At 38.0% G+C, this 12656-nt stretch overlaps 1 protein-coding gene across 1 annotated transcript in view; it reads right to left on the bottom strand.

The window, feature by feature from the left end:
- LOC136871665 (alpha-2-macroglobulin-like protein 1) overlaps positions 1-12656 on the bottom strand; it is a 261707-nt gene that overhangs the window by 123627 nt on the left and 125424 nt on the right. The window contains exons 7-8 of the mRNA XM_067145159.2: positions 6769-7002; positions 3312-3500 (exon numbers count right to left, since the gene is read on the bottom strand). Coding sequence (XP_067001260.2) covers positions 3312-3500; positions 6769-7002 — 423 coding nt within the window. The remainder of the gene's footprint in view (positions 1-3311; positions 3501-6768; positions 7003-12656) is intronic.

A 12656-nucleotide genomic window follows, 5' to 3' on the forward strand; every position in this document is an offset into this window, starting at 1 on the left:
CTACTGCATGCGACTGTCTGGCAGAGGGTTGGGCGGCCGTTACCCAACCTGACAAACTAAGGGAGGACTAATGACTATGGGCAGAGGAGTTCACCCTTAGGGGTTGTTGAAGCCTTTGTGTAGGAAATGACACATCAGTTCAACAGAAAGCTTCTGCCTTGCAGAAGTGGTGTAGCAGGGGACTGCTAAAGGCTAACGGAGACAACCCTGACAGAAAATCTTCTCTAATGTTAGGCCTAGCAAGCCAGTTGGAGAGTAATTGCAATCACTTTCAAGACAAATGATCACATATTATTCCTCTTTTATCTCACACTTCTCGACAGTGTCATACCCATTCTGAAAATTGTTACAAAATGAGCAACATTTCCACTGGACTTCCTCCTGTGAATCAGCAGTTCTAAAGGTAAAGGTAAGAAGAATGTTGTTTTGTTATCGTGCCACCTCATTTGTGTGTAGAAAAACACCTGCTGAACTATATGTATAGTGAAAATTTCACGTGCAGTTAGATGCAATTTTGCAACACTCTCCCCAGAAGTCGCACGTTGCTACTGACCATGTATGTTCCATATTAGTTGGAGAAGGTTTAGATCCAGATGTACCAGAACAATGGCAGTTCGGAAGTGTCACTCAGCGATTAGGATCATCACAGGAGTTCATGAGATGAAATGAATGATGTGATATATGATAGTAGGAAGGTAGAGGGTGAAATCCGGTGACAGCACTTAGCCTACTCCTGTTGAATAGCACCAAGGGGTCTGCTCACAGCTTTACACCCTCATCCGATGCACGAATCACCATCAATAGTGTCATATATCCTCACTCCATATGAGCACTGCAGAGAGGTTTGAAATTCCGTCACCTCTCCTACCCTACCAACCAACATTCTGATGGTGAATTTTTTATGGCTAACGGAACTCAATCTGGCTAACCACAGTGTCAGTCCATACAGACCTCATGCCTTAATGATCATGGCCACCAGGCAGGCAGTTATAAATTAACTAAGTCAAAATTGAAAAGAGCGAGCTTCCACTGTAACTAAAAAAATCCATTCATACCAAACATTGCGGACATAAAATAATGTTCATTCGTCCTGGAATGAATTAACTGGTGTTGGGGGTGGTTGTTGTCATGATTGTTTTTATGTGCTGCAAAACCATATGGTCATTGTCCAGAAAATACAAAATGTGATGGCCTATAGCTGGGATGGCGAACCTATGCCATGCCTGTCACTAAATGACACACGAACACGATTTTGGTGGCACACCACATGCACATATTAAATTTTTTTATGTATGTTTTGTACTGTAGACTATACTTATCTCGTGCATCGTATAGTCATAGTGTTCCAGGTTTAAGAAATAAATACCGAAAATCTAAATTCTCGTTCTGTTTGCACGTGTATTATGGCAACACTGCAACACTGATAGGTCCGGAAGTCAAGTGAGATAAATGTCAAATGTGGCTGACGAGCCATTCCCTCACCCACATCAGTGAATTAGTGAAGTTTGACTTGTGTGTGGTTGCCAGCATCGCATAATGATTCTTAGTGAGTAACTGTTTACTATTTTAAATTTTGTAAGACATATTTCCCAAGCGATTATCCCAATTTAGAGATTTCGAGAAATTATCGCACTTTATTTCAACACCTCATATTGCACAAATGAGTCCCTTTTTTGAGTGGTTAGATATTGACAGTTTAGAAATGGAGTTGACTGAATTTTAAGAAAGCAGTTCATGGGTGAAAAAGTTCGTACAACTTGATGAAGCATTGGTGAGAATTGAGTGTGCTGTGATGGTGAATACTCTCTCCTGAAGCCGGAGAACTTAATACTTGAACAGTGGAACAGCCTCCCACAAATGTTTTCGGCCATAAAGAAACTTGCCACAGCACTACTTGCTTTGTTAGGGTCATCATACACCTTCAAAAAGCTATTTCCTACAATGAACGTTGTGAAGTCAATGGTTAGAAACCGTCTTAGTTCAGATCTAAGTGATTCTCATGTGTTACTGAAGACGAGTTATGAACCTAACAAAAATAACATAGCCACTAAGTACTTTTGAGGTATTGGCAAAATATGACCACGAAACATTCAATCAAATGTATTATTTTACAATATATATATTATCATATTGAAAACCTACAACCTGTTTTCCAGTCATTGACCGGGTCAGGGATGATTTTTTATTAATGAGTGATAAATGCTATGAAATGATAATGGAGAGTGTCGCTGCCAGGAAAGATGACAGGGAAAACCGGAGTACCCAGAGAAAAACCTATCCCACCTCCGCTTTGTCCAGCACAAATCTCACATGGAGTCACTGGGATTTGAACCACGGTATCCAGCGGTGAGAGCCCGACGTGCTGCCGTCTGAGCCACAGAGGCTCATATCATATTATGAAAGATAATTTGGAATTAGGGATGGAAGTCAGTGGTGGCGGTGGTGAGTAGTGGGGGGGGGGGGGGATTTATAGCCATTACAAACGAAAATAACAAGTGGCACAGTAGACAGTTGACAATAATAATCCAGACCAGGAATGGCACACTAGTTGGAAAAGGTTCGCCATCCCTGACCTATAGTGTCCTGAGCCCCTAAAACGTATCAATAGCAACATTGCACTGACTGATAACTGTTGTTAATGGGAGTGTGCTCTGTTCCCCCTGTGGGTGGGGACAGTAGAATAACACCCACAGTATCCCGATTAAAAGGGGCCCCAAAGGCTCTTAACTTGAGAGCATGGGTTGGCTACCATGGGGCCCTGAGCTGAGTCTTGGCTTTGCTTCCACTTACTAGTGATAGGCTCCTCACTTTCATCTATCCTGTCTGACCTCCCTTGGTCAATTCTTGCTCTTTTCCAACCCCAGTGATATTAGGTTTGCAAATCCTAGGGACTCTTTCATTTTCACATCTATCATGGCCCTTGTCTTTCCTTGGCCGATACCTTCATTTTTCAAAGTGTTGGACCCCTTTCATCTTTTTTTCTGATTAGTGTTAATAGAGGATGGTTTCTCAGTTGTACTTCGCCTTAAAACAATAATCACCACCACCATCACCACCACCACTACCACCAACACCAAGACAAGCGGGCTCTGTCTCTTCTGCTATCACTCAACAACACTAGATGGCATTACTGCTATGATTATGGAAACTAATTTTCAACGACAGTTACACAACAGCTAGTAATTCCATATTCTTAACTCTTGAACTTTAAATCCTCTTAAATTTATGTTATGGATAAATATATGTTATCTTTCATTTACTATTGAGTGTCCACTGAATTAGTAACTGGCATTTGTCATTAAAATACATACCACAAATGATAGTAATTCAATGTCGTGGTCTTGTGGGGGCACAAGAAATTTGATTAAGCCATCGGCATCTGAAGTGAAGTTCCTGCATTTAATAAGAGTTCGGTTCCACTCTCCTTTCCTCCGAACTTTCAGACATAGTTGTACTGAGGTACCTGACTTTGGAGCATTGTTGGGCTGAAGAACTTTGATCTGCAATGAACAAGAAAGAAAAATGTAATATTCTTTACCAGAGTGATTTAAGAATAATGAAGACCAACAAAAATGATCACATTTCACATTCGACATACTCTAAATAAAAGTAAATATGGCTTTATTCAGAAGCCATAACTTTCAATGTTGCATAGTTACAATTAAATGGGTTTTTCAGTCAGTCAACAGATGATATATTTTCAAATTGAGTGGGTAAGTAGTCCATTTATAAATTTAAGAACAAATTAGTAGAAGTAAAATATAAAATTAATCATGTTAATTGTTTAGAATAAAAACTGAAATAAAAGATAAAAGGATCTGAAAAATTACATAAGTAACATAGAATGATAGACATCTGAAAGAGAAAGAAATATATCGGTGAATCAGCCACCCCTATTTTTTCCAATTTATTCAACCTGCAGTTTATAACCTAAGTGAAAACATCTCCCCTGTCACCCGATAATACATTCTTGTGTAGGTACGTGGCTTGAAATACATGTATTTGTTACTGTCAAACCAGCAATAACAAGGTAATAATGAAAGATTGCATAGCACCATGCTATTCATATATAAAGAATGTTCCATGTAGATCAGAAACAAGGTTGACATACAAATGTTACAGTATTGGAACAACTGCAACTGACTTCTCTGTAACCATGGTCATTAACAGCTAACATTGTGTTTTGTGTTTGGAGGTTCAAACCCACTGCTGGTAGAATATTTGTATGCATTTATTTCAATTCCATGTGAGCTGCAGTAATGAATGTACTCTCATGTGTATGCATGTTAGGTAGACCTTAAAAGAACTTTTTACAGTTGAAGCAGCTCTTAGCAAACAGAGGCACGATGGTGTTGTGGATCAGCATCTGATTCCTTGACCCACAGGGAGCTGATTAATTAAACGAGTGCTGAAAATGGCTGGTATATGGATTGTTTCAACTGCATTATGGAGATCTTCTTCATTATCACCAGATATCACTGGAGCATCCTAAATAGACATTGTTTCATGGAGGCTTCTTTCAACCCTTCAAATCATATCCATAGTCAATAGTCTTCACCCAAGAAATAATTTTTGGTACAAATATCATGCTTCCCGTGTATTATGTCTTGCTTCTCCATACAGTAATATAATATCTGAATACATTGTGGTTGCCTATACAAGAAACCAAGTGAATTGGACATACGGTTAGGAGTGTGCAGCTGTGAGCTTGCATTCAGGAGAAAGTGGGTTCAAACTCCACTGTCTGAAGCCCTGAAGATGGTTTTCCATGGTTTCCCATCTTCACATCAGGCCATGGCCACTCCCTTCCCACTCTTAGCCCTTTCCTATCCCATCGTCACCATAATACCTGTCTGTGTCAGTGTGATGTAAAGCAAATTACTTTTTAATTTAAAAAATAACTATACAAGAACTATGATTCAACTATGCAGACAAGTTTGCTTTACTGCAAACACTACAGTGTGTTGGAGGATCATGCCTCTCTTAAGCCCAGATAGATATAGATCTATATATAGAGAAGCCACCTATCTACCTTGTTCCACTACTTGAAGCATGCAGCTTTGTGCATTATAACTCTGCATTCACTAGGAGATGACATCCTGACTTCAAAAATTTGCTTGTATGTTAAAGCCTTATGGCCCTTTTTAAACCTTTCTTGAACACTGTAACAATAGTAATTTTGTGGTGTAATCTATCACATCTGGTGTACACCATTTATATGCCATAGCTTATACCATAATTTGAGAAAGAAACCATTTTTGTATCAGTTTTGATGCAACTAGACTGTACAAAATGGTGGTGAATAGACATGTCTGTAATTGGTCCTACTCTACCACATCTTCTGTAATACTGCATTCACCCTCTTCTCTCAGAAGAAAATGACCTCTTGGATCAATCAGATACGCTGTTCTCCAGCAACAGCTGTGGGGGTGGATATAGTTTGAACAGTACAGAAACATTTTATAAGAATAATTAGAGAAGTGAGCCTCCATGGCTCAGGCAGCAGCGCACTGGCCTCACACCACTGGGTTCCATGGTTCAAATCCCAGTCACTCCATATGAGATTTGTGCTAGACAAAGCAGAGGTGGGACAGGTTTTTCTCCGGATACTCCCAGTTTTCCCTGTCATCATTCATTCCAGCAACACTCTCCAGCACCATTTCATTTCATCTATCAGTCATTAATCATTGCCCCAGAGTTGTGCGACAGGCTTTGGCAGCCAGCACAATTCCTATCCTCGCCACTAGATGGAGGCTTCATTTCTTCCATCCCTGACCTGGTCAAATGACTGGAAACAGGCTGTGAATTTTCATTTTTATTTTTTCAATTAGAGAAGTGGACTTCATACAGTGTTTTCAAGATGAGCCTCACTTACTGCCTCTTTTATGGTTTTTGCACTCTATGGGAAAGCAGGCTATGTGAGCATAAAATTGCTGTAAGATGTTGCAGAAGATAAGACTAAGAGATGAAATTAAAATTCTCAGCCTGTTTCCAGTAATTCGACTGAGTCAGGAATGGAATGAATAAAACCCCCATTTTGCAATGATAAATGCGTGACAGGTGAAATGAAATGATATTGAAGAAAGTTGCTGGAATGGAAAATAGCAGGGAAAACCAGAGTACCCAGAGAAAAACCTGTCCTGCCTCTGCTTTGTCCAGCACAAATCTCACATGGAGTGACCGGGATTTGAACCACAGAATTCGGCAGTGAGAGGTCAGCATGCTGCCATCTGAGACACGGAGGCACCAAGACTAAGATATACAGACATTTAATTCCTAGCAGGTTGCTTATGTGTTCAAGGAACAATAGATGCAGCTTATTCAGCCAGTATATTAGATGAAATACACTGTAATCTTACATTAAGGGGAAAAGTAAAGGTGTTTTAACTGTCTAGAATCATCAGCTGACCCAGAGAGAATTAGTTCTAGTATTAATTATGAAATAACACATCAAATTATTATTTTTTTCATTTCACCATTTAAAGTATTTGAAATCTACACAATAGAAACTCCATTTCTAAACAAACTGTAAATAGTTTGATGATTAGTTCTTGTTTGGTAGGTACAAAATTCTGTAAAATTATGCTTTAGATCTGACATAATTATGCCATGGTGCAGTGGTGAGTACTGGATACTGATAAAGCTTAAAAGGAAAACAAAGAATAGGGATACAAGGTTCTTTAAAGCTGTTGTTTTCATGATACTGAATTAATTACTGTAAAGAACATTCCCATAAACAATTATATATACTGTGATATATCCTATTACCTTTCCAATGTATGGAAGTCCAGGTTTGAAGTAACGAGAGCTGTGTGGTAAAAACTCCAACTGTAGAGCTTGATGAATGACAGTTGACTCAGAAGTTGCATTCTCTACAACATCTGTTCCTGCTTCAGTCACAAAAGCTGATACAATAATGGAACTGGGAGTAACATCCCACTCAGGGAGACCAAGATCTGCCCCTGTGACATTTAACTCGTAGCAGCCATCATTACTCTTGAGCTGGAAAAAATTAAAATTAATAAATAGAATTCATATTCAGGACATAATAAAACATACTATTCCTTAAGAAATAAATAGAAAAGTGTACAGGGAGGAATCAATGACTTACTGGGTCAGTGGTGCATTTAATTAGGTATAGGACATATAGGCTAGCGCAGCAAATTTTGAGGGGGCAGCACAAATTGCTACAGTTCATTTTTGTAACATGAAACACATGCTTTAATACCAATACTGATCCTTTGTAAACAAATGTCTACACTTTAAAGCAAACCTGAAATCAAATGGTAGAAATCAATTTGTAGAAATTATACAAAAACTACCCAATCTGGATACTGCTGTTCCAATTTTTGTGCTGTAATATGACAACAAATTGCTTAGCTGCACAATCATTTTCAACCCTGAAGATGTTGAAGGGCTATCACAAAACAACAATGACAGAAGAAAGACTTATCAGTTTGGCAATTATTCAAGTTGTGGGTAATAAAACCACGGCACTGGACTAAGAGGACATGATAAACACCTTTGCCAAGCAAGGATCAAGGCGCATAATATTCAAGGGCATTTTAGGTGAGTCGTAAACAAATATTACAAATTTATGAGATTTATAGTTTATGCATGTAAATCAGCATATTCTTTGAAAATGAGAAGGAAGCATTTACCTAAGGCCTGGAGCTGTTAAATACCTAAATATGCTACTGTATTTGGTAAGACAAAAGAAAAAGAGCCATTTATTATTTCTACCTACAAAGGGAGAATGGAAAAGTATTGGATTATGGAAGAATAATACCTTTTTCACTACTGTTTTTGATGGTCAATTAATTACCTCAGTAAGAAGCAATTTCAACCATTTCTGATTGGTCATCCTCAGCAACTGACTCCCAGGAAAGGAACATTTGATATCTTACTTATTTTGAAGAATAAACACTTCAAGTATTGTATAGGTGGAACTTTTTCTTGATAAAATCATAAAAATGCCATTCCTAATGCAGCCAGTCCCTGTGATGAATGGTGTGAAAATGTTGCTCATAGGGTCAGTTGGTGCATGCAATTCAGTAGGCTTGGCAGACTGATATGGTTCAGTGAGGAAAGCAATGGGAAACTGCCTCACTCCTCAATTCTCTAGCAAGCCTTTTCAGTGATGCCAAGACCATCTGTGACAGCCAATGGTGGAGCTGTTGAGGATCCAACCAGCCTTCCGGCTGAGGACTGAAAAAACACACACACACAGTGCTGGTAAGTTAAACAATGTGTGTGTGAAGTCTGTGTTGATTTGATATCTGTACTACTGAGCATGTGAATTAATTGGGACTAGGGTTAGAAAATAAATAGGCATGACAAAGTGTAATGTAGGTAATGATAGTAATGATGTACATATAGGGATAAACAGAACAGGAGATATATAGAGGGACATGCCGTAGACAACTGACTGCCGCTGAAGTAACAAATTATCATAAAGACTACAGATTGACTGTTACCTGCCTGTTCTGAGGCAAGACTACATGCCAGAGGATGATATTTATTACAGATTAGTTAGTACCACATGGAACTAAATGCATCCTCTTCCAGATCATCAAAATCAGTTTTTAATTTGTGACAGAGGACTGGAGGTGTTGCAACATCAAGGCAGAAGATCTATCAAAATGGGTGAATGTTGAATCCCACTCTTTTGAAGAAAATAAGAAGCATATATGAGCTTCTCAGGGGCTGAGAAGGAATTGATGAGGGGAGACCCCACCTATTTGAAAAGAAGATTGCATGAAGATATGAAGATAGTAATTTGTTCTTTAGTGTTTTCATGTTTCTTCTTGTCTTCTTTTCTATTAGTCTCTTTTCCCAAGCTGACTTGTCATTGAGTTTATCCTACTAAGTATTCCCATTCATGTTTCTATCTTTCTATACATGACTTGAAATCTCTTTCTACGATAATCAAGTGTGGAATTTTGACTCACTTCTGTTTTCTATTATTATTTTCACAAACAGTGTAGAAAGTCATGGCAGAACGAGGGAATCGCACAAGGGTCAACCGAGCAAGGAGTCTTCAAGATAAACTCTAGACCAGAGGTGCTCAGCTGGGCGACCGAGCTGGTCTGACATAAATGCAGGCAGCTTCTGCAGCAAGCATACATCACAGTGAAGTGAGAGAGAACACATTTGGCAGGGAAGGCAGCAGTGACTTCGATTGTGATTACGAAGCTCTCCTCCACTAATCAGCGAAATGTTGATTGGGGTACAGTATTTAAAATAAATCACTATAACAAAAAAAACCTGACCATTTCAAGATATTCTGGTTTGATTTATACTGCACTGAATATAAAATCAGTTTTATTTTTTTATATTTATTCATTCAAAGAAAACTGACATTATAAATTTTGTGTCACAATCTACAAAGGTTGAAGCGTACAAGCTACGATTTATAACTCCTTGGATAGAAATGACAGTATCTCCATTTTTTTAATCCTGTTACTCATTAAGCAAAAGGTAATAAAATTACATAATTCAACAAGTTTACTGCTTTATTTTGCATAGTGTGGTAGTGTTGTATGACTTTCCCTGTTTACTGAATTTTTGAAAATAGTATTTCATACTTATCAGACATCCGATGATAATAGCTATCCTCTAAATGGTGAGGGAGTTTCATCATGAGTGAGGACATAGATATTTACTATCCAAGATTAAAGTGTAACAACAGTTTATTTAAATGCATCTACCAAATAGATATACACTATGCTTTCAAATAAATAACATAACTGATTTTATTCTCAGTAAGCATGATTCGATTGTTGGTGAGTTTAACAGATAATTTAAACCCAAACAGCCACAAGCCACAGCTTATCCATCTTAACTTCGTATTATATTATAAATGTTTCTAAAGCACCTCTTAACCCGCCAATGCACGGGTTGGGTCTGTGAGACCCATGCGCTGGTATTTCCAACATTTTCTGATAGACGGTGGTAGCTGTATACTTCCGGCTTCTGCTACCTTCCTTTTATCACTGGTGTAGTATTCCTGCAGACGAACATGGAAGTGATTACTTTAGTACGTGAGCAGTGGTAAGTTAAAGTGCTCTGTGGGTCTGTGAGACCCAACCCGTGCAGTCATGTAAGTTTTTTATCATAAGCATTTTAGTCTTTCCATGTTAACTGTGTACATAAAAAAGATTATAGGGTGATTATATCTTAGCGTCTTGTCCAAATCCGTGGTTTAGCTAGACTGGCTGTCTTTCACCTTAGTTCCTTGGGTTTTAAGTACAGAGGTGAGACTGAAAATGGGTTGACCTGGGCTAATGAGTTCGTTTCTTCGTAGGTCTAAGAAAAAGGAGTGTTATGGTGTCAGCAATCCACGTGATTTGGAACGAGTTGCCGCATTATTGGAGAAACCATTATCATATGATGAAATTTACCGTTGTTTTCCTCTCGTCGATGCACAGCGATGATAAAACTGAGGAAAGTACAGAAGGAAAGAGGAAGCCTGTAATAGTCACATTCTATAATTCCGCTAAGGGTGTTGTAAAAGTAATAAACTTCATTGTTAGGTTCCGTATTGAGTTGAGTACAAAATTTTAATATTCCACCTTCTCAATACTAAAAAATCATGTGATGTTTTTACAAAAACATTACAATGACATTAAAAGGTACTAGTTTCAGTCCACTGTGGACCATCATCAGCCTAGCCAAATTACAACAGTAAAAGACATAGTGATAAAAATAGTATGGAGAAATGAGAGGATCTAAAAGGGGAGAAATGAGAGGATCTAAAAGGATGGGATGGTGGTGGAATGACAGATAAAAGTGAAAAAACCGTATTTGCAAATAATGATAAAAGTAACAGAAGTGTTCACAATGACAAGTAAAAACTTGTGAAGTCACGTAAAAACTCTTGATGAGATAGTCAGGTTGGCAGTTGCTCCTCTGTTGCACGACTGACAAATATAACTACGTATATGCTTCTAGAAAGTTGTAGATGTGAGTTCCACTTTTGCGTAGAGGGAAGAATTGTCCAATGAGACTAGCACCAGATTAAAATTGACAAAGTTGAACCTGTTCTATGGTGGAATTAAAGGCTTTCTGTGTTGAACAGAAGTCTCAGTTCAATCGGGACCCCAATGAACCTTGCGCTGCGTGGAACAAACTTGCTGGATTGAATGCAACTTACGGAGTCTGTAGACGAAAGGACGGCTCGAAACACCAGACGTTGGACAATGGTGGTCTTCTATGCGTTGCCGAATATTACAGGCTTTAACGCATATTTAATATTTAGAGCCAACTCTCCAGACGCAAGGAACAGAATTTTTTTTTTTTGAAGAAACTCTTGTTTCTTATAACTGAAGAACAAATAAGAGAAAGAGCTGTCTCAAGATATCTTCCTAAGAGCATTTGCGATATTGCAAGAAGGATATCTGGGTTGACGGCAGAAGCAAAACGTGAAAATACAGAAAATAAGAGGACATAGTGCATACTGTAGAGTCAGAAAAGACCCGCTACTCGTACTGTTTGTACAGAAAGTTAACGTATCTTGAACTCTCCGTATTTGTGTGCAGTGAATGTAAAGCTGAAATGTGAATGTTCCAGTGAACATTCTGGATCGTGAAGATTAGGTTATGACGATTTCATAAATTTTTACTTGATAAGTTCTGAATTTTGTGATCAAATAAAATATATTGTGTAAATTTGCAGTGGTTAGAGAATTGCTTTGTAAAATTTTAAGTAAGTGTTAATCATCAACGGTTTTGTAACAGCAATGTGTTTATAATGTTATCGGAATAGGAGGGAATGAATACTGAAAATAAAAATATATTAGCATACTATAAAAAAGAAATATGATGATGGGTCTGTGAGACCCGACCCGTTTACTCATGTAACTTTTTGTGACCCGTGCACTGGCGGGTTAAAATGTAATAGTGAAAATTGTAATTTATTTATTTTATGATCTCGATGAATCTTTGAAACAATAAATTAAACATTTTTATGATTTCGTTAAAAGTGTAGATGTAGTTACTTGCCAGAAGATAGCTAAATACATATACGAAAATGATTTCATTAGTGTACTTCCAAATGTATTTGTGGCATTGAAATTGTATTTGGTAATTCCAATAACCAATTGCGAAGCAGAGCGTTCTTCCTCTAAACTGGCACTAATCAAAAATAAATTACGGTCAACCATGCTTCAACCAAGACTGGACGGTTTGACTATCATGTCTTTAGAACATTACATAACAAATGAGTTGTCATTCGATGATGTTTTTCAGTCATTTGCAAATCTGAAGACAAGGAAAGACAGTTTTAATGTAAAAGTTATTCAACTACCAATTAGGTCAGTTCAGTACAGCATCAGTTATCCGAAAGAATTCGGGAATGGGAACGATCAGATAAGAGAGTTTTCGGGTAGCCGATCATTTGCAAAAATGTCTGCTCCTACGCCATAAGAGCAATGCAGTGATACTGAACACTTTCAAAGTTTTTCTGTTTCAAGCTTCCGTCCTTATTGTCAAATGCACTTATAATTTTCGAATAGGTATCATTTTTCATTTAAATGTTCGTTACTGTGTCCTTCCAACTCCAAATTCTTGAACTAATCTTGATCCGCCAACACCATCTTTAACTAGTCTATTTTAAATTTATCGGAAAAACATAAAATGACCTGTGTTTCTTCAGAC

This window comes from Anabrus simplex, chromosome 4, assembly GCF_040414725.1.
Source record: "Anabrus simplex isolate iqAnaSimp1 chromosome 4, ASM4041472v1, whole genome shotgun sequence".
Classification (NCBI taxonomy): Eukaryota; Metazoa; Arthropoda; class Insecta; order Orthoptera; family Tettigoniidae; genus Anabrus; species Anabrus simplex.